The sequence below is a fragment of the Dermacentor variabilis genome, chromosome 3 (genome assembly GCF_050947875.1).
Source record: "Dermacentor variabilis isolate Ectoservices chromosome 3, ASM5094787v1, whole genome shotgun sequence".
Lineage (NCBI taxonomy): Eukaryota > Metazoa > Arthropoda > Arachnida > Ixodida > Ixodidae > Dermacentor > Dermacentor variabilis.
The window spans coordinates 143,491,824-143,515,537 of record NC_134570.1 but is presented as its reverse complement, the minus strand read 5'-3'; the positions used below and the strand labels follow the sequence as shown (position 1 = coordinate 143,515,537).

The following is a 23,714-nucleotide window of genomic DNA, read 5'->3' as shown; positions in this document are numbered from 1 at the left end:
TGCAAAGTGCTCCCCATAAGGTTAATACTCACAGTGCGTGATATCTGCGTAATTTCTTCTTGCGGATTGAATTTGTGTATCGAGTTTCAAATGTTATTGCCCCCTCCCTCACCACTTTCTTCACTAAACCCCAACCTAAAATTTGAAAGTAGGATAGTGATCTGTATTTGAAAATTTAAGAAATAGTCAATAAAAGGTATTCTAAGCTTTTCACTAAGTTCTCTCTGTAAATGAAAAGCTGTCAACAGAAAACCATCAGAATTTTATTTAGAATTGCGAAAGAAAGCATTTTGAATTTTTCTTCGGACTTCCTTCTGCAAATAAACAAAATACTTAAAGTACGCTCTTTTCTGTCTGTCCAATTCCACGAAATACATGATGCACTTTTCATTGCAGTTTGCTTGAATCTCCAACAAAGTCAACAGAAAGGGTATAACTCCCTAAAAACAGCTTGCTTATTGTTTCATTTGTAAACCGGTTACAACCTCCCAATCAATTAAAAAAAACAATCAAGAGTGGAGACGTTATATTACATAAATACAAAAATATTCTGTCCTGCCACTATGGATAGAGACTATGCTTCAGTTTTGAAGCCGCATCGTTCATCATGACTTCCCTACTGCGACACCGTCTTGGTGCACCAGACTCAATTTTAGACTTCTAGTATAGTAGAAAAGTAGAGTCATTGGTATACCAACTTCGACCTATTATAAAAAGTCCACTTGTTTGGCCCTAGATATTATATGGTGACACTTTCCGCGGGTGCTTGAAAACCAGTTGTAGTGAACAAAGAATATATGCAAAATCCCACGTATGTTTGCTACTTTAAGGTTTTCTGACGTAGAAATACAACGGAAAAACCAAAACTGCGGTAGGCAACTCGAGACTTATTGTTTGAAGGATATGAGTATCAGGCGTAAAACTGTACAGAGGTCCCCCTCCTACACCCCAGCCACACGAGACAGCGCAGTTTTAGAAACAGCAACTTTGTCATTTATTTGGAACCAAAACGCAGCTTCCGCTGCAGCCTTCAAAACAAAGTTTCATGGCTTTCATGGGACGCAAGGTACAGCCTTAAAATAAGAAGGTACAGGAGTGTGATTCTTTATTAGCTCCTTACCACTCCTGCTGTTGAATGAATGTCCCCAGCATCAAATGCTCGTAGTGGAGCTGTCACTGGTGGCATTGCTTACTGAGGGAGCTTCGCTACCTTCTGGACTAGTTTCTGCAGACGTAGCCCCTTCGCCTGCGGCTTCCGTAGCAGCACCACCCGCTGTAGTGTCAGTGTCTGTGGAGACAGAATTCGTAGCTCCATCTGTATCCACTACTGGCGCACTCTCCGAGGTGGCGTCACTCGTGGGCGTCTGTGCTGCACCCTCTGTTGGTAGCTCGCTTGTTTCAGTCTCAGTTACCGTCCCTGCTGCTCCATCAGAGGTACCTGTATCCGCAGTAGTATCCGTGGCACCTTCTGAAACGTTCTCACTTGTAGCTGATTCCGCTGTGACTACCGGTGTCGACATATCTGCTTGCATCTCAGTCGAGCTGTCTGATGTGACGTCATTCGTAACTGCATTAGCGCCCGTCGTGGCCTGTTCGCTAGGCGGCAATGTGCTCAGTGAGGTCGTCGAAGGGTCTGTTACAGAAGAAGTTTGTGCATCTGCTGTGCCAGATGTCGTTGCTTCTGTTGCCGGAGGTGGTGGCGGAGGAGGTGGTGGATTGTGCGGTCGGTGCCGATGTCCGGGCGGACCATTACCGTGAATATTGTTCCAGATGCCCGGTGGCTGTGAGGTGAAGGTGATTGCCATTTATTACACTCAAGAAAATCACTTTGTCCTTACTGTTTTCTACAGCATGCATTTGAGACTTTTTTTCTTCAAGCGAAAAATAAGTTTTCATGAAAGGCGGTAAAAAAAGTTTCTTCTGGATATGCCGATTGCAAGTGTGGGTTCACGTGATGTACGTAATGTCATTACGCATTCTAAAGCAAATATGCTTATGAGACATACAAAAATTTTCTTAGGCGCTGCGATGCTGTAATTTCGCTCGTACCATCAGTCTAATTTCACCGCGATCACGAGAACTCTGATAGAACCTGTCTTGCAATCGATGTAGACTTTAATGCGACTACCATTATCGCGACACACCGAATTCCCAACGCCGAAACATGGCGTACGACATCCCACGTACGTCGTGGGATGTCGTGGATGACATATCAGCTGTAGTGTTTATGCGTGAAAACTTTCCATGTGGTTTTTTTTTCAGCAAGTTGTAATATCTGCTATTAATGCGTGAAAAGAAAAGTTTCGTTTCACTGCTTTACTTTGTTAAGGAAGACAGTTCATGCTGAAAGATTATCTTAACGTAGCGCAAGTCACATGCCCGCGCTATCGTGCTGATTGCGTCAACCATTATACGCGTTCATGGCGTAGGCGTTTACTGTTGGTGCACATAATACTTGGGTCCTATAGTATGCTCCGAGAAAAAAATCACATTTTCGCAGCCACTAACACTCCTGCTCGCTGCTCAGCCAAGCAGAATTATCCAGATGGCGTGTAGCTACGACCGCTGAGTGACAGCAGTTTGCGTGTGTAATATTGCATATTGAATGTCAATATAAAAAATAATTATGGTGAGCTTTTTTCTAAAACTATAAGACTGCTAATTTTTCTGAGAGCTGTGGTACAGCAGCGAAACCTGGTCAAGCCAGACGCATAGTGGGATTTCAATAAACATACTAGTGCGAATGTTAAATAGATAACTGCATGATTGATTGATCATTGCCCTCTATCAAGTGTAATTGATAATTCCCCAGGGAATTCTCACGGACATCGGGTAGACAGAAACATAGGACACTGCTTTCCGTTGTTTGTCGTCATCGCGCAGCCCTTGTAATGCTCGTTAGTTGTACACTCGTTAAAGTTATCGGCAACGTTTCAGTGTAGTTTCTTTTAAAAGGCCAAAATAGCACTATTTTAGTGGCAAAACTCAATGCGTAACTTTTGTTTCTTGCATCAGTTAGCCATTCATTACCTTTAATACTCTTTCTATTACACCACTTTCAGTTACGTAACAGAGTACGCACTCAACAGCAGCAGCGAGAAATTTTAGATTGTAAATAAGACCCCCTTCGCCGACTACAATGGCACAAATTTTATTCGAGGAAGGGCTTAACAGTTTTCCAGCTGCTTTTTATTTTTCCGCTACATTCCTGCGTACAATCGGGAAAAACCTTCAAGTGCATCTAAGCACTACTTATGAGTTCTCAATGCAAAGGCATTAAAGCCCAATTCAGCTCTACTAGCCTGTCCTTCGAGATTCGTGCTCCTCGCGGGCAAGCGAGTGTGGTAAGACCCTTGGTGCGTTCGATTTGACCTTAGGGAGGCGCATTTATTACTCGGGCGAAAGCATGCACGGACAAGAAACACGCGTATAACACAGGCTTCCGAGAGCGAGAGCGAGGGTGACGTGGCGTCGCGGCGATGACCTCTCCCCTCGCGCAAGACCTGGTGAGCTATGACGGCAGCAAGTGTTCCCTTTCGCCCGCTGTGCTCCATCGAGGAGCCGTTCCGCTGATACAGATGCCGGACGCCGGAATGTTCGCTCAATGAGCCATTTGGCGCTTTAGAATGAAACACCTATGGTGCAGCGTGGCATGCGGCAGTATTAAAACTGCAATTTGAGGCGGCTCAAAATCCTCTTGACGTAACAGCCTTCGCTTGCGTACTGAAGCGGCTGCGAAGGAAAAAGAATTAAGCACGCATTCTAAGGCCACATGAAGCAATGAACCTTGGATACCGATCTATTGAATGCCGGCTCACGAAATAAAGTAACAAAATAATGTTCTGAGACTATACTGAATATGAGTGGACGAGCACCCAGGCCTCGGATTATCGAAATAAAAGTTCACTAAACCTAACACTGGCATTTTCAATTTAATGGCATGCAAAATAATGAAAGTAATACGAACCACATGGACTCTATAATATGAATTACAGTTTTTTGCGGACTATACTACCGCAGCACAGCGCGGCATATTATTATTTCACGTGTTGTACTTCTATTACAAGGTCGGTGCATCCTACTCAACAGTTCATTGGCACAACTCTTAAATAGAAAAAAGAATACGTTTAGTATTCAAATGCTTCGGTACTAATAAGTTGCAAACAGAAGTCAAGCTCAGCAAAACAGTATGGCTAAATTCAAAGCGCGACCTGCTAGGAAACAGACTAAAGCACAAAGACACAACATTCTTTAGTGACAGAAGAGTGTCGTGTTGGTATGGAAGCAAGGCTTCGCCTGCGTTCCAGCAGTTGAAGCTTTGAATTCAGCTATGATTTCGTACCAACTCGCCAAATTTTGCCCTTTTGGTGAAAACAATATTCATGAGCATGTCTAGAAGAGATGTTTTTTGTTAATGTACTACTATTGACGATGTTGTGGTCGCGAAGGTAGAAGCTTTTAGGTACCTTACCTGGGCAGGTTCACTAGGATCAACCTTGGAATGCCGATATGACAAAGTCATTTGTCACATCCGGCAAAACTTTCCCAGCCCTCAGGCATAACTCAGAAGGACTGCACCATAACTTAAAAACTTAGCTTATAAACTTTAATTAAAACCATTAATAAAAACATGAAAATTGTGTGGGATCGCATATTCCGACTGACCGAACAAAACAAGACTGAATTTCGATTGCTTCCTGGTTTATAGTTAACCAGTTTACCTTTCTTCGGTGAAATATAGAACCTGCTATGAAAGACTAAAGTAGTGTCATGATATACACGTGCAGTTGAAATACTATGCACAAATACTGCTGTCATTAAGGCTGCTCTGAGTTCGCAGCAACCCCATATAATGGTTTACTGTCTCCCCACTAGAGCAAAGCGACTGTTGGAATAGTACTCTTTCCTACACTAATTGCAGAATGGAAGTGTGTTGTGGAAGACTCTCGCTATCGCACTGTAAGACATGCAGTAAGTTACGTGCAGATCTCCATCACATTACACAGAATACACCACAATGCTCTAAGATAAATTCCCCTGAGCAGTAAGCAGCTTTACTGTTGAGCGAATGTCCAGGAGACCAGCCCTGGGCTATCCGGGTGGCCTAGCACCCAACTCGGGTTCAAGACCCCGCCCGTGTCTGAGGGAAAGGAGAGCTTTATGGGCGTATCCTCCAGGCCCCTCCGCCCCCTTTCGAGACCAACAGGAACGTTTTAATAATGGTGATATATATATATATATATATATATATATATATATATATATATATATATATATATATATATATATATATATATATATATAGATATACACATATATATACACACACATATATATATATATATCTCTTAGGAAGCCAACAGTCGTCACCTAGAATAACACAGGGGAAATTGCCTGCACTGACTATTTGAAATGAAGAAATTATACACTATGGGAATGGAAAGTAGATGAAAAAACACCTTACCGCAGGTGCGGAATGATCCCGCGTCTTGGCATTACACGTGCGACGCTCTACGATGCTCGTTCAATTAGTTCTTACATATAATGTCCCCTTTGTTGTCCTTGGTGTCTTTGCTTGTTGGCTTCTTGTGATCAGGAGCCCTATAATGTAAAACTATTCCAGTAATTTTCTATTCCAATCTCCTGACGTCAAATTTGCGTAACCACCGACGCAAGCACCAGGCGCTCACCCACAGGGTTGTCTGTACAGACTAATCAAACACTATCCTCGTTCATAGGAGGTCACTTTTCTTTGCTTGAAAAACGAATAACACTGCCTACACTGAGCGGCTTGTCGCATCTAATTGGCTGACAAGAGGCGAGGAGAACGCTCAAGTGGAGAGGGATCCGCTGGGGCAGAGCCAGTGCACTGAAAATCGATAACCGCATGAAGAGGGTGGTGCCGGCGTGTGCTATTGGTTGGCTTTCCCTTCCTTAGCTTGTGGTGGCTGGTCGAAAATCGCGGCGGCATGCAACGGAAGCTTAAGAATTACGCTAAAACTGACCCTCAGCAAAGAAGAGTTGGCAGAATGAGGTGATAAACGTGCCGAAAGTGCTCGAAAACGTTGCACGGCCGCGCAAGAAGTTTTATTGTACGCAAATACACCCATGCTCTTCGGCAGGTGCGAGTAGCCAGCGTCTCAGCGATCGGCGGTAGCCATCCTTTGTTCCTTTCGGAACGGGGCAGCCTGCGGCTATTCCGAAGAAAATTCAGTTTTGTTCGGCATATTAATGCATCTTTATCGCGTATACGTCACTTTGACGCCGTGAGCTTGTGCGGTTTTGTGACGTCGCGTGAGAGGCAGGTGAAGTGGGTGCAGCCCGAAAACTTTTTACCAATAGCCGAGGGCTAATGGCGAAAACGGGTTGAATCAGAAATAAAAGTTTTTCTTTTTTCTGTCAAATCATGCATAATGAGTGTGTACGCATCATATCAGATGGGGAGCTATCGCGGTTTTCGTGACGTCGCGTGACAGACAGCTGAAGTGGGGGTGGTCGGAAAAAGTTTTTGACCAATCGTGGAGGGCTTGTAGCAGAATTGGAATAAAAAATTTTGGAATAGTTTTACGTTATAGCGCCCCTGATTAAAAAAATCGGGCCCCTTGGTTCAGGTTAATCCCTGTTCTTGTCGTCCATATATATATATATATATATATATATATATATATATATATATATATATATATGTGTGTGTGTGTGTGTGTGTGTGTGTGTGTGTGTGTGTGTGTGTGTGTGACAGAGGTCGTAGCGTCGCTTCTGTTTGTCTTGAGAGACGTGTAGACGAATGCGCGCAAGTTGGCGAGCATGGTCAGCACGGGCGATTGCATCACGGCCATAAGCGCTAGTTGAAGCTGTGGTGGACGGAAGCACAGTGTCCAGTGGTAGCGTCGGTTCGCGTCCATACAAGAGGTAAAACGGGGAAAAGCCAGCAGTTTCGAGACGGGAAGAGTTGTATGCAGAGGTAATGTAGGGTAGAGCCAGGTCCCAGTAACGGTGGTCGTCCGAAACGTATTTGGATAGCATGTCTGTAAAGGGGCGGTTCAAACACTCAGCGAGGCCGTTCGTTTGAGGGTGGTAAGAGGTAGCAAATTTATGCTGAATGGAGCAGGCCCGCATGATGTCGTCAATGACTTTCGCCAAAATCGTACGGCCACAGTCTATTAGCAATTCACGCAGAGCACCATGCATCAAAATGATATCATGTAGAAGGAAGTCCGCAACGTCAGTTGCGCAACTAGTCGGAAGAGCGTAGGTTACAGCGTAGCGGGTCGGGTAGTCAGCCGCGACTGCAACCCATTTGTTTCCTGATGTAGATTCCGGAAATGGGCCGAGAAGGTCTAAGCCTACACGATGGAAGAGCTCGGCAGGGTTGTCAAGCGGCTGCAGGTAACCAGCGGGGAGCTGGGAAGGCTTCTTGGGTCGTTGACAAAGTTCACAAGCGGCGACGTAACGTCGTACGGAACTGGCAAAGCCCGGCCAGAAAAAACAACGACGTACACGGTCATAGATTCGAGATACGCCGAGGTGTCCTGCCGTTGGTGCGTCGTGAAGCTCTTCTAAAACGGTTGAGCCTAGTTGTTTAGGTATGACAAGTAGGAACTCAGAGCCATCCGGATGAAGGTTACGATAGTACAGAGTACCGTCGCGGAGCACGAAGAGGTGTAGAGTGGCGTCGGCCGGAGATTGTTCAAAACGGTCGATGAGTCCTCTGATGTTAGCGTGACGACGTTGCTCGTCGGCGAAATGAAGCAGCTGCGACACAGAGAATACACAAGCAGCAATGGTAATATAGGAGGAGTCAGGGTCGTCAACAGGGTGACGCGACAGGCTGTCAGCGTTTTGGTGCAGGCGGCCAGACTTGTAGACCACAGAATACGAAAATTCTTGTAGTCTGAAAGCCCATCGACCAAGCCGGCCTGTAGGATCTTTTAGGTATGAGAGCCAGCAGAGAGCATGATGGTCAGTGACTACGGAAAAAGGGTGACCATAGAGGTAAGGACGGAACTACGCAACCGCCCAGCCTACATCAAGGCATTCTCGTTCCGTAATGGATAGTTGCGCTCCGATGGTGTGAGGAGGCGGCTTGCATAAGCAATAACGCGATCCTGGCCACGTTGACGGTGGGCTAAGACGGCACCTACGCCATGACCACTGGCATCTGTACGCAATTCTGTAGGGGCATCAGGGTCGAAATGGGCGAGAATGGGTGGTGAGGAGAGAAGAGTGACGAGACGAGAAAAGCGGCGGCTTCTGCAGTACCCCACGAGAATTGTACGCCCTTCTTCTTCAAGATATCAGTGAGCGGTCTAGCAATTGCCGCAAAATCTTGAACGAAACGACGAAGGTACGAGCATAGCCCGACAAAACTTCGACCGTCTGCGGGTGTCTTCGGAACCAGAAAGTCTCGGACAGCGTGAGTTTTGTCGGGATCAGGCTGTACTCCGGAAGCATCAACGAGGTGGCCCAGAACAGTAATTTGGCGGTGGCCGAAACGACATTTCGACGAGTTAAGTTGCATCTTTGCCTTTCGAAATGCATCACGTATAGCTGTTAGACGCTCAAGGTTAGTGTCGAACGTGGGCGAGAAGACGATGACGTCGTCGAGGTAGCAGAGACATGTGCACCATTTGAAACCACGGAGCAAGGAGTCCATCATACGCTCAAAGGTGGCAGGGGCGTTTCATAATCCAAACGGCATTACTTTAAGTTGGTATAGGCCATCAGGTGTGACGAACGCGGTTTTTTCTCTGTCCATATCGTCAACAGCAATCTGCCAGTATCCAGAACGAAGATCGATAGAAGAGAAATAGCTGGAACAGTGGAGGCAGTCAAGGGCGTCGTCTATACGGGGGAGCGGGTAGACGTCCTTCTTAGTAATGTTATTCAGATGGCGGTAGTTTACATAGAAGCGCCACGTGCCATCCTTCTTCTTAATCAACACTACAGGTGACGCCCAGGGACTCGAAGAAGGCTCAATGATGTTTTTGTGTAGCATTTTGTTGATTTCGCTTTGAATTACTCGGCGTTCAGACGCAGAAACTCGATACGGTCATTGGTGAATAGGAGTAGCATCGCCAGTAAGAATCCTATGCTTGACCGCAAGCGTCTAGCCTAAAGGGCGATCGTCGAAGTCGAAAATATCACTGTAGGACGATAATACTTCGTAAAGGTCGTCAGCGTGCACAGAAGACAGGTCCGTCGCAACCACTTTCTGTATCTTGGGATCGGCGGCCTAGGCTGGCCCGATGGGCCTGCTAAGCTCGCAAGAAGCATCGATTGATCACGCTGCCACGTGATGGTCGCCGAGGCAATCAACGTTGGCAAGGCAAATACCTTGCGGTAGAATTTGCCTTGCCAATCCAAAGTTAAAGATAGGTATACGAGTGCGGGTCGCACTAATAGTATGTATACTGTGAGGCACGGTAACGTCATACTGTAGTGGAATGTCGGGCAGAGGAGTGACGAGATACTCGCCATCAGGGACTGGTGGAGAAGACAAGAGTTCAATATAGGCTATTGATTTTGGCGGCAGGCGAATAAAGCCGGTGGGGCGTAGGCGGCACTGTGGTGCGTCAGAAGGTTCTGCGAGAATCGGCAACTCAAGGCGAAGGGTACTGGCAGAGCAGTCAATAAGGGCAGAATGCGCGGAGAGAAAGTCGAGACCGAGAATGAGGTCGTGGGGGCAATGAGCAATCACGGTGAAGAGAACAGGAGTGTGGCGGCCGGCAATGCTGACTCGTGCCATACACATGCCGATAATAGGCACAGTACCGCCATCCGCAACGCCGACGACGCGTGCCAACGCTGGGGTGAGGAGCTTTTTGAGTCGTCGTCGGAAGGCAGCACTCATAATAGAAAGATGTGCGCCTGTATCGATGAGTGCAGTGACAGGATAGCCGTCAACGTCCACGTCAAGAAGGTTTTGGTTCGTTGGTAACCTGAGCAGAGGATTTGAGGGCAGGGTAGACAACGCAGCTTCACCTCCAGAAGCTGCAGCGCCTAGTTTTCCGGCTGGGTCTGGGAGGCGATAGGTGGCGAAGAGAAGCGGCGGGGTTGGGCCGAACGAGATTGATGGCGTCGATGTGAGGGCGAGCGGCTGTAGCGAAGATTCGGAGCAGGGGCATCAGCAAAAGTGGGTTCATGGCGGGTGGCATAGGGAACAGAAGTTCCAAAAGTGCTGGAATAAGTGGCGGCGTATGTCCGAGGAGGTGGTGGCTATCGGTTGCCGCCGTGACGTGCGACGTGGCCGACGCGATAGCAGTGGAAGCAGATTTGTCTGGCATCAGGGGTACGCTATTCGGACGGGTTGCGGCGAGATATGGCAGAGAAGGACTGTCGGGGACGAGGAGGGCCGGTAGAGAACTGGGGAACGTTGGGTTGAGACGTTGTACACACGGAGTTCAGACCCATGTTCTGAAATTCCTGTCCGACTACGGCCTGAATCATCGCAATCGTGGTTGCTGGCGGATCGGGAGGCGTCGCGGCGAAAGCTGGCCGACATGCGGCCTCGAGCTCGCGGCGAACAATACGGGTGATGTCGTGACAGGTGGTACAGGTGTCGTGACAGGTGTGAGGGTCGACCAGACGTGGTCGACCCTCACATGTCGACTTAGCAGCAGTGTTGAGTAGCCGCGGGATGAGGTGTATATATAAATAAATAAATATATATATATATATATATATATATATATATATATATATATATATATATATATATATATATATATATATATATATTCCGCAGCTGCTAAAGGTATTTTCTTCCATAATATCAGCAGGTTGGCATTCTTTGCCTCTCGTGACCCCTCTTTCCTTCGTGTAACGCTTACTTTTAGGTTATGTCTGGTTTTGCTGTTATTGAATATTCTTTTTACTCCTGCACAAATATTAAGTAGAGTGTCATAACTATTTGCATTCCTCCCCGTAAGAATAGTGAGACATATGGCTGAGAGCAACGATACATGAAAGAATCAATAATACAGAAAGCACGAATGAAATGCACGGCCAGTTTAACGCAATATTTTGCATGATCTGTATTTTAATAATTTCACATTATCCGCCGCTCATGACGAAAAAAAATCGGGTTTGCTATCAACTGTCGTATTCCCCTTTTTTTATCTTGTTGGCTGATGTGCCTCTATTAACTCGACTTTTCGCATATAGGTGAAATCATAGTTCCATATAGCTTCCAGCTCGTATGCTCTGTTGAACCTCCCTCTACCCGCCAGCCTTACTGCTATACAAATATTACCATTATTTTGTACGTACTCAGCTCAAAAACTCTTTCTTGAAAATTATTGAAGTATCAGCTTTGAATAAAAAAGTGTGATAGAGAACGTACTCAGCGTAATTTAACTGAAAAAGAAAACGTCACCATAGGTTTGTCACGAAGCCCAGGAGGCCCAAAAGATCCAGGCGGCCCTCGTCCGGGATGCCACATGAAGGGAAACCCTGTGTTTAATAAAAGCAGTAGTTAATATTTAGCAAAACTCCTAACGCCCTAATTGTTGAGATGGTTGTCCGCAGCAACCATTCCCGGCTATAAGGCAGTCCAGCATCGTTAAGAGTCACAGCTTGGCTACTGTAAATAATATAATAGTAATGTTACTGTGTCTTTGTACATTTACCGATTATTTACGCCTGCGCAAGTTGCGAATGGTTTGTTCAGTGCTCCGTCAGGTAACAACGACGTTGCTACGATGCCTTTGCAGTATTGCCAAAAATACGCTATATATATATATATATAGCGTATACATATATATATATATATATATGTGTGTATATATATATATATATATATATATATATATATGGTCCAACAGGTAACTTTAGCCAATCCATCAGAGAAGCGGGTACAATACCCATTACAGATGTATAATAAAGGGACAGACGCTGTTTGGTCCTTAGTCCTTTACCTCATTAAGCCATAATAATCTTTGTGTGCAATTATCAGAAAAGGTTAAACAGCCTAATTGCGCGAAAAGAATAATTACGCATAACCTAATGAGAATATTTTAGGACGCAATAACTGATTTGTCATGGGGAAATCACGCTGTCAATTAGAAAACAAAAAATTATTTCATTAGTCCTTTCTAAATATGTGGGTAACTATGCACAATGACTATCCTGGTTGCTGGAAAGGACCCATAACTAAACACGATATGTCTCATAATCCGTAAATACTGTCAGTTTCAGTTTTCTTTAACAAGAGGGCTGACGTTGGTCGAGGCACGTTGTATACCGGTTCACCCACGTAACTTGAGCCAAACTTTAAAAATATGCAAGTGCCACGTTACCCACACTAACGTTGTTTGCCGTCGTTGGGGACACTCAAGGTATTGTTGCATTCCAACTAATTACATACCTAGCCCTAATTATTGTGCACACTAAACATTATAATTCAATGAAAAATGTCAATGAGAAAATTAGAGTAACATTAAAATTCCCATCTCGCTTGCTCTTTGCGCAAGCATAAGGAAGCCCGCCAATACACGAAACAAAGTGACACGCGACTCGCCGCTTGCGGCACTTTTTGTGCATTCGCGTGCTTCTCTCGCGCATGGAAAACACATGTACGTATGAAAAGAAGCCTTACAGATGTGAGGCTTCTTTTCGGAGGCTTCAACTCCTCAGTCGGTCATGGAAACCGCATTTGTAAAATTCTCAAGTCCGAATGGTCAAGACAGGCTCGCCTCTACCGAGTTCACGTAGAAGCCCAACTGCACAGCTTGATGAGAGAAGATAGAGCGAAGCGGGCCTTCTGGGATTGTAATCGTCTCGCCAACCAGACGACCGAATTCCTCTGGCAGAGAACCCTGTCCCACCTACGTGGCCAGCCTCATCCTAAGAAGAATAAACAAGGCCCTGGGAGCTCAATTTTCACCGAGGGAAATGTCACGCTACCGGAGGACGTCAAAAAGTGTCTGGCTTTAGGGCCGAAGTATGCTGTGAAGCCCCGGACCACCGCTAAGGAAAAGCTTTCCCTGGTGCGAAACGTGTCCAGTTTGGCTCCCGTGAGTGAAATGGATCAGTGCGTTTCAAGTGGCGTGGACGTTCTTCTACGGGTTAGTGTGACCCCGGTCGTCCGGCAATTTATCGTCTGGCGTCTTATTTGAAGACGAACGCCTACTGCATAATCTCATCGGACAAAGAAGGCGGCTTTGCCATCTTTCCACGAGAGACTTACAAGGTGAAGGCGTTGGAAGCTTTAAATTCTGTTTTTCATTGTCACCACAACGTATCACTCAATAAGTTGAAAAGTGAAGCGAAGATGCTGTGCGAAAAAATGAACCTGTCAAAATTAGCTAGGGACATTATAAATAGCAAAGTGAGCACTCTTGAGGTCTTCTTCAGCGCCAAGAGCCATAAAGATAACTGCCCTCTAAGAGTTATTGTGTCGGAGCGCAATACGTGGCAGAAATGTTTAGCTGCGTTTCTGTAAGAAAGGCTGAAGCTTCTAACAGTAGACTACCCTTACCTGGTAAAGGACTCTGCACAAGTAGTCGAATACTTGTCAAGACAGACAAAACCAGAATTAGAGGCCTTTGCTGTAGATCTGAAAGATCTATATTATAGCATGCCAAAAGCAGAATTGCTTCAGTGCGTCCAGGAAGGCATTGATAGTTTCGGCTCCCTAGCTTTTCAGAACGAATCTGGTATTCCGGCAGACAAAATCTTGGCTATGCTAGAACGTTACCTGGCTTCCACCTATATTGAATGGGAGAGTCGTTTGTACCTGCAAAAGAGCAGCGTCTGCATAGGGTCGTGTTTAGCTCTGATCCTGAGTGCCTTATTTTTAGCTCGTGCTGGCAGAACCATTTCTAGCAGTCTCGAGGGTAGTAGCGTAGTCAAAGTTTTTAGATTTGTTGACGACTTCCTAGTTTTGGTAGATAAAAATTGCAGTGACCCCGACTTGGTCGTTAGTCAAACATTGACAACCTTCAGGCAGACTTTATTCCCCATTGAAGTGACCCACGAACTTTCGGTAGATTCTTCCATCAGGTTTTTAGATCTTAGATTGTTTTGAGCAAGTAACCACGTCTGTTGGCAGTATGAACCTCGGGCTACTAAACATCTGCTGCCTTTTAGTTCCTCTCACTCTAAGCTAGTTAAACGCAGCATTGCTAGCATGTGCCTGCTGAATGTTTTTAAGAAGTCCGGTCCACATCGAGCTGCGGCGAGTTTTCTTAAGCAGATTGACCGCCTAGAAGAGGCAGGCTACCCGCAACCTGTTTTAGTGTCCGTAGCGGAAACAATCCTGAAGAAGTCGCGAATCCGCCAACCTGACCAGGAGTCACCCCGCGAAAAAGAAAAAGTTGCTGTCATACCCTACATACACCGCATGTCGCATAATTTGAAAGAGATTGCAAAGCGAGCTAACTTAAATGTCGTGTTTTCTGCAACGTGCAACCTCTCTAAGCTCTGTAGAATGACCAACCCTTATTCCCGCAAGGCACCGGTCTGTGCTACTAAACACGATAACAAATACGTAGAATGTCAGGCAGGAGTTGTTTATGAGATTCCTTTAGATTGTGGTAGAAAGTACGTGGGCCAAACAGAGCAGTGCCTGAATGACAGGCTGAGGCAACACAAGAACAAAGTGAACAATGGGAGGGAGGGTCACCTGGCAATTCATTGTAGAAATTGCAACTGTAAGCCAGACTTCCACGCCTGCGCTGTGGTTGCCATAAGCCATGAAAAATGGGTTAGATTAATAATTGAGGCCAAAAGAATCATTGAAGCAGCTAATAACTTCGTAAGTGTTGCATCCATATCACTGTGACGCAAAGAACTGCTTTACCTGAATGCGAATGCGCCCTGAGAAACTGTGGTAGCGCTCCTAGGATAAATCAGTGGTGTTTTTTTCCTGATTAAACATTGTTGGAAGTGGCGCCCTGTGCTCATGTGTGTTTCTTCTTTGTCCTCCGTCATTTCAGCGCCTTCACATCAGATCATGCTTAACCAACGTGCCCAACTAACCATCCTAACGTCTATTAAGCACTTCTGATTCTACGGCACCGCAAAAAGAAGCAAATGGCCTATCACTTTGGTGCTCTTACACTGTCGTAATCTACCGAAACACGTTGAGTCTCCATGCTAAAATATTGTGCCGCAGCGCTTCTGAATTTCCAGCAAAACAGCATCTTAAGCACATATCCAAGATGAGCGTTCTTTTTTTCATCAATATGACAAAATGCGTCACATATCGAAATTTCTATTTCTTTTTTTTGCAATGCACGGATTGCAGAGAAAAAATAAGGTTTTGCCCACACTCACCCCATCCCACAGCAGCAAAGCATACGGTAAGGACCACTGCGCCAACCTGCATATTTTCTTCCAAGTCCTAATTAGACTGGAACTCGCCGGCTGAAACGCCGACTGGACCGATCACTATCAGAATACACGCAATCACTCGCCCTCTGGGAGCTATATAAGTTCACGAAGAGACAAGTGGAGACAATTACAGTTCGTAGAATATTCACCATACGGAAGTCGCCCGCAAAACTCGTCCACGCATGTCACACACCTGTGTGCAGCAAACCATCCGCCTTACCTGGCAACCAAACCAATCTTTCTTTTACTTTTTGTTTTGCGACAGCCAGCATAATAAATTGAGCCTTCCATCTGGCTGCGAAGCTGAATCTGTCGCTGCAACAGATGGTGCGTGCACCACACGTCAGTGTGCAACAATGGAGGAAAAAATTCCCATTTCTTGTCGTCGTGCAATCTAACATTGTGCTCTCACAGGGCGGACACATGCCAGGCGACTCCTGTCGGCACTCAGATTGGAACAAGATGGAGCGGCCATATCCCGGTCAGCTCAGCGCGATGACGCGCTTATTCGGCACGCATATAATACTGCATCATGCACGTGCTCCTGAAAGCGCAATTGCAGCCGACTTTAATAGTAGGAATCTTTACTTAGGTTCTTGCAGTTGAAAGCTAGCAAAGTACTTAAAAGTGGACGAATCATGCCTGTCAGACGCGAACAATTATTGGCATATTTTTTTTCTTTATATATGCACAACGAATTTTCTACAGTATACAATGCGATATTTCGGAAAATTTTATATTTATATACAGATATGCTTCATACAAAAAACTTTCTTTATACCGAAGGCAACTTTATTAAACAGGAGCATATTTCAATTAGACACTCATAAACGAGAAAAAAAATAATCTGTACAATATGGTCTAGCTCCAACATGTAGACTGATGGGTAGAGGTAAGATTTATATGTGTGCTACGTAATGTATCAATGACTGCGTTAACAGAAGAATCTTTCGTTGCGAAACTACTCGCGTAATATTGGGTGATTTCTTTATTCTTTCATTAAATAATTACATAGGAACCCATGAGGTAGCGAATAGGCATTTTGCTGCAGACAAACAAATTTCTGTCTACGCTTCGCTTGCATTCATTGTCTCACACTATTGTTTAAAAAGCAAGTTACAATAATAAATGTCTGAACCGGTGCTTTTGAAGTTTCCGCAATGACTACCATGCCTCAGTAGAAATTCGTTAAAAATTCAAGGGTGATGTCGCAGACTAGCGGCATATTCATTTTGCAAGCCGTACGATTTTTACGGTAAATATGGCACTATACCTGCAATTGAGTGCACATTGAACATGCTACGACTGATGATATTGAAACCAAAATATGCGAGGAGAAATGAATACCGCCATTATGGATTGTCGAAAGGTGTTTCAGAAAATGTGTAACAACAAGCTTCTTCGTAAGTTGAGATCGTTTTTCTTTTTTTTTTGACGTCAAACGCCTTTATTGGCTATCTGATAATTTACAGTCAATGACAAAGTTTCTAGCTTTTAATCACGCGCAGTATCATGCCAATATAACCCCGCGAGACGCCGCGATTAATAACTGGGCTCATTCTTATTTATTCTTTACATTACTAATCTCGTTGATGCCTTTAGAAACTTTCGGGTCAGAATAAGTTAATATGCCGATGACTATTGATTCCACTCCTTGTGTCTACAGCAATAATGAATAAGAAAACCTAAGTTAGGCATTTTCCCTCGTTTTCTATTGGAGTGAAAAACTGCAGATGGGAAAAAATTTGAAGAAGATTCTAGTAATGATATTTACTGATGTGAATGCACCCCTAGGATATATCTACAGCGATAATGCTAAAAATTCAACTCGCGGTAATGAGTTAAAATCCCGAAGGCTAACTTGCACGCCAAATCTAAAGTGGCATAAGCATGCAAATATAATCCAAGCAGAATCTTACGAAAGCTAGGATACCTAACAAGTCATCCAAAAACAGCAGCAAAGCAATGCAAGTTTGTTGTTTGTAATAGCTCAGTAAGGCCGTTACATGAATACGCTTCGTTTGAGTGGTCCCCGCATCATGCATGCTATATTGAACAACATGAGACTGGGAAGAAGAATGCCATTATATTAATTTATTGCCGATATGACCGCCACTTCTAACTGTCGACGCACACAAAATATTTGTCACTGCGTAGCCAAGCGCACAGACCTATTATGGACCGCATTATTGTGCTTTATGAGATTGTTTATACGATGTCATCCGCAGAAGCTCCTTTTTTATATTGGAAATAATTCTGCGCCAAGTAGTCGACGCACTCACCCACTAAATAGTATTCATCTGAGGCCATATTGTCACGTTGTAGTGACGGTGAAGAACGACGCAGTGTCGAAACTGTGAATTACACATTTAACTTCCAACTGGGTGAACTTGTGCCGAGCAAAACAAGTAAGACTCAAGCACATTCGCAGTGTTAGTGAAAAACTTTTTTCGATGCTATTTCGGACCCTACAAGATCATCCGGCGTATTGGCGCACCAGACTATACATAAGGTCGCCCCAGAAGGTATTTCGCAATCACAGCGGCGCTGTCCGAGACGGGAAGGGGTCCGCGTGGTGCGCCTAAAGCCTTTCTGCGCCCGCTGACGGGATTTGTCACGTTTACTCGTTACCGATTTGTTGTCTCTTTTCGTTACTACGGGCCTTTTCGCCCATACTACGATGTTTTTCGCTTTTCTGTTTGTTTGCAGCATTGTGACGAGGCTTTCTAAGAGAGGCGTGTACACAAGTCTACTTGTTTATCTTTCTTCTGGCGATTGCTTTTCACGGACTGCCAAATGTTAAAAGTCATCGCTCAGCACAGGACGCGCCTGCATGTATAGGAAGTTTCTCGAATGTTATCGATTGTTCAATCCGTATCCCGATTTTCTGGACATGACGGTTTAGTTTGCGTGAGTGTCACCACGTGGCGTACTCACCTAAAACTTTTCAAACTTCCCGCAGTGAGGCGTGATGACGTCAACAAAACAAAAATAAAATAAGAAAAGCTTTTTCTCCGCGTGGAACTTCGCCACAATGCTTGTTGCGCAGGCATTATCATTGTTCTTGAAGCGTAGCCGCTCGTCGCCTGGAAATGGCTTGTCATCCTAAGAGCGTTAATTCGCGGCAAGGGATGATTGATTCTGAGCTTCTTATAGGGTTCTTTTTTTCTGTTTTTTCGTTTTCTATGCTACGGACTAAACACGCTAGGCTAACCATCAGAAGCACCCCCTGGTAGCCTTTCTTCAGTCGGCACACATTGTTAACCCACGAACATCGCAAAACATCTAAGAGTGACGCCTTCGTGGACGGCTTTTGATTTTGACCGATATTTTTCGCTAAGGTGGCCCCAATCATCTACCTAGCGGCTTCGCTACCCGCACTCATGGGCTAGTGCAGCAGCTTCAAATCGAGATTTGCTTAAGTATTAGGACATATACACGGATATGTTAGTTTTGCACCTTGACGCAAAGGTCACGACACAAGACTTGAGCAAACTGTCTCTGTGTCGTCGTTCGTTAGCATGCTATGGCCGAAGCTGCTCGCAATATAATATCACATTTACTGGCCACCAGGCCAGGTACACCCTTGGGCAGGACATACACCGTAACTGCAGTTACTTCCCAAAGCAGTCTCCTTCCACGTTTATCCACGTGCGTGAAGGAAGACCGGTATTTAAAATTATTGTGCAATAATATACGCGGGATTTGTCTGCTCTCCATATTGTCTACCATGTTGCTCTTCCGCTTTTCATAATATAGCCGCAGTGCAGACAAGCAAGTGTCGAACGCCATAAATGCTACCCACATGCTCAAAGACCTCGCTCACAACTCCTGACGCCTACTTGTATTCAAGAGTTGTGCGACTGCCAAGGACATCCTTAGCAAATGTTACGTAATCAATTATGCGGTTATACGTGCCAAAACCACGATCTCATTATGAAGCATACCGTAGCGGGGGATTCCGGAATAATCTGGATCGCTTAGGGTTCTTTAACGTGCGCCTATCCCTAAGTACACAGGCGTTTTCGCATTTCGCCCCCATCGAAATACGGCTGCCGTGGCTGGGATTAAATCCCGCGACCTCGTGATTAGTAGTCGAACCCAATAAAAACGAAGCAACTACGGCGGGTAAGGGATGCTGGCAGTTCGAGGAAGGTAACGGTCGGCGCGTGAGACTGCCCCCTCCCCGATTTATTCTCATCCTCATTACCCTATTTTCAAGGTGTCTACTTTTTTAGAAATAGCAGAAACGTACAGTACAGTGGCTTCAGTTTTCTCGCAACCGCGGTCGTGTATATAGTAGTACAGTTTCGTTGTCTTCTCACGTCACCTTTTTCCTGTACCGTCCTTCCTCCCTGCACGAGAACTTCGAGCGAAAAATGGCAAAGGTGTTATTCACTCGTTTCGCGAATACCCCGGCTCTACCCCTTCTCCACCTCTTCGCCCTGCCCCCTCTCTAGTATTTTATCTAACTCTCTTCAGGACTTTCATGTTAGGATAAAGGTAAGCGTTGCAGTTCCTGCAAAGCTTTCTTGCGGTGGTTCACGGATAATTACACCTGTCAAGAGGCTAATGTAACGACGCCCATTGAGCTAGACAGTGGCTCGACAGATGTGTCGATCAAAACGGATCGTTGAACGAAAAAAATGTTGTATATGCCTTGCGCGAAGAACAAGCAAAGGCTATCAAAATCGGCAGTAACAGCCCATACAGCGTCCTGTGTCGGCGGTTCATTTAGGATATTTTTCGAAGTTAAAATATCAATCGCAAAAGAAAATCAGAGTTGCGGCACTTCCAATTATACCATTGAATACGGAAAAGAATGTTTTCTGTCTGATACAGGCATAAGTATTAGTTGCGAGGTGATTGCGCATGTGCAATGTCGGGGCTAGACGCATCTGTGGGAATAAAATTGGGCCCGAGTCATGACATGGCAAAGTATGCACGCATTTCCATCTGCTGTTGAGGTCTAGTGGTAAAGTCACATAGGCCCCTTCGCAGCCATCGGATCTTTCCTTGTGCTTTTTGTTAGAATGTATCTATAGTTTAGAAGCTAGAAGCACTATCATTTGCTTTCTCACCCGTAGGGAAACTATGGAAGTGCATAGTAATTCTACAAAAACCCTATAAATGATGCCAAGCAACAATGATAAAACCAGCCCTCTGAGGCCCTTTTAGCATGGCGGTCACTCCACGTGAGCACAAGCTTTAGTGAGATGGAAAACTGTAATAATGAAGTCTGGCACTTGATTTATTGCATGATATGAACTTCACATGCCTAAAATACATTATCCCATGCTTTTCACATCGTCACAAGAGAACGTCAATTTATTTCTATGAGGTACTGTTGGGCTCAGCGTGTACCACACAAGGGAAGGCACACGACACAGGAGTGCAAATACAGTGCTTTACCATTCATGAAGTAACGAAAGCTCGAAAGAGAGCGTCGTTTGAAAATCTACACTAGGGACTCGCATGCTTCATGAAGACAAAAATAGAGAAGAGTTGGCCACCTTAGACGACCATTATGCCGGAAACGTTAAGATATGTGCCGTTGCACGCATAAAACTTTGCAAAGAGTGAAGCAATAATTTAATTGCGCCGAATACCATGCAGATAGTAGCGCTTGGCTCCGACATCAAAAGTATCCGTGGAGGTTGTTCATGGGACAATAGTAGAAACGGAAATCTAATAAATTTCAGCATTGCCATTAGTTGGGCGTTTTAGTAAACTGACTTGGGAAGCATATTAAGCGCCAGCGAAGAAGGACAGAAGGGACACAACACCATAATGCGCTAACTTCAACAACTTAATTTTCAGGAAACACCCACCTATTTAACCCATGTACAATGGCGGCACCTCATCCAAATCTTAACCATCCAAAAAAGCCGTCTCTTTATCTAAAAAGTTGACCGAAGGGGCATTAACACAGGTATCGCTATTTCGACAGGTAGCCTGAGCCTCAATAATCTATCGCACATCTTTATCTTTGTGCTTCGCAAGAACCCGGCAGGACCCATACACTGACGCACAGCCGCATTCCTGAGAGTGAGTTGACAGATGACCGTATTGCTTATTTCTCGCGTTTAGACCGTGTTCTCGTAACCGGTCATTAAGACGCCTTCCTGTGTGTCTGATGTATTTCTTTCCAACAGGACAGTGGGAGCTCCTAAGCAACAGCTTCTACGGAACCCACTGGTGCTATACGATGATTCGTAAATCTTCCGACAGCTGGTTTACGGTATGCGTCCGTTAATCGAGATATTTTCGCGAGTTTTTCTTGCGCTGAAAAGACCACTTTTGTGTTCACCCAGCTAGCCATTTTCTTAAGACTATGTGCTGTTCTATGCAGGTAGGGCACTACTGCTACTTTCCCTCTACATTCCGTCCGTTGATTTGCCGGGTACGTTGAGTAGCCAGTTCGTTTTTCTACACGACGATCGGAAAATTAGCTAAACAATTTGTATTATAAATAACGGTGACACTGAGCTAGTTTATGACTCTAGGCTGATCGAATCAACGTCCACATATGATAAAGTGCTGGAACATATTGCTATCCAAGATATAAGATGCTTATTGCGTTTATCATGAAATATCAACACGATTTTTGCCGCAGGTAGTGAGCGGCTACACTACTTAGTCGAAGTCCTGCAGGAAATATGAGTAACACTGAATCAGAACGGTCGAGTATCTATAGTATAGTTCTTCACTTCATGAAAGCATTTGACAAATTTGATCACCGGAATGGCCTGGTTTGAGTTAATACTGTCTTACGGAGTGAGAGAATTGTTCGTTGGATTGAAGCGTTTCATGGGAGATGCAAACAGTTCCTAAGTATTGAAGAGAACAACTCTGCGATTTTCGAAATTCAGTTAGGAGTTCCACAGGATGCGGTCATTGGACAATTACTGTGTTTCATTTTTTATCAACAATGTTGTTAAAGTCACACCCATTCAGGTACGGCTGTTCGGAGATTATTGCTTCATATTTATTGAAGCTAAGTGATTGACGGACCAAAGTTTGTCGCATAAGTTCACCTAACGTACAACTGGTATGACAAATACAAATGTTCGGATACGAAGGCAAAACAGTATTCATGACCATAGCCACAAACCCCAGCCGTGAAATTTTCCGTGCACTTTACAAGTTAACAGCTCCCGAAAGTAACAGGTTACAAGCACTTCGGGATGCACATTACGTCAAATTTCAAGTGGACGAGTGATACTAATAAAATAAATGGCATTGATCACAATATAAAGCCGGTTCAGCAGCGTACGCTGCTTTTATGTAAACTTGCTTTTGAAGAATGCACTCACTATCTTCGCTTTACCGGGTATCTTGAGATACTCTTCTAGAATCACGAAGGAAAAAAGAACTTACACTCTGGCAGTGTATATTAGAAAGGGTTGTATTGATTAATAAAGGGCAATCCATTAGCGAAGCTAAACGAAACACGAAACAAAGTGTGTAGAACAGCTTTAGAATGACTGCTACCGTAACTCGTTATTCTTACGAGCAGCTTGATATTGCAGCGGGCTTCCAGCAAATGTTATCATTGTAGAAAGTAATGAGTTATCTTCTGTAGTTTTCAACTCGTACTAGCACCTTACATTCCCACTAGCGCATGGTCAGGCAGGCTGTTCTTAATTTCTGTTAAACTAATAGCGAGTTTACTGCTATTACCCCGTTATATCTCTCCTCAAATGCCCCAGCAGTGTTTATTGTAAATTGTGTAATACCATTCCTACGTTCCTCCCAAACAGAACCGATAGCGTCACTGAATAAATAAATCATTGAAAGACGGAGAACAACAGTGAAATTTGCTCAGAGAAAATAAAAGACAGGTATAGTTTTTCTTAGAAATGGCACCTGGTACACAAGAAATTAGAATATGCATGCGCCATATGGGATCATGCTAAGACTACACCCATTCAAACTATTGAAGCCATTCAGAGTCGCGCAGCACGTTTAATCTATTTTTTCATTTAGTGATACTGTATGCCCAGGAAGAGATTTTCGCAGGGTGGGCGTACAGATACAAGCACTGGTCAAATATTTACAAAAGAAGCCAGAAAGAAAGGCAGCAAATAATTAGCAAACAAACAAAACGGATCAGCATTTGAGAAAACAAAAGTTAATGATGGCAGTGCAACATACGAGTAGACATATCAGCACAGTAAGGTTTATGGCATATCTTAAACATTCAGCAACATATGAAATATTGAGTAATAGAGTAGTACAAAATGTAAGGGACATAAAGCTGATAAGAATAAGAAATTCGTAACTATATGGGCTGCAGGGAATGAATACAAAAGAAAATAAATGTTAATGTACAGGGAGGCTTCTGGTGAATGACGTCAGAGATTGCTGTAATACTTGAT

At 44.5% G+C, this 23,714-nt stretch overlaps 1 protein-coding gene across 1 annotated transcript; it reads right to left on the bottom strand.

The window, feature by feature from the left end:
- Window positions 1-1,074: 1,074 nt before the first annotated feature.
- Window positions 1,075-15,525, bottom strand: LOC142576355 (uncharacterized). Its single transcript, XM_075686456.1, has 3 exons — window positions 15,277-15,525; window positions 11,375-11,451; window positions 1,075-1,781 (listed from the first exon to the last, which is right to left on the bottom strand). The coding sequence occupies exons 1-3, from the start codon at window positions 15,326-15,328 to the stop codon at window positions 1,152-1,154; spliced, it is 759 nt and encodes a 252-aa protein (XP_075542571.1). The 5' UTR covers window positions 15,329-15,525; the 3' UTR covers window positions 1,075-1,151.
- Between the last annotated feature and the right edge of the window lie 8,189 nt (window positions 15,526-23,714).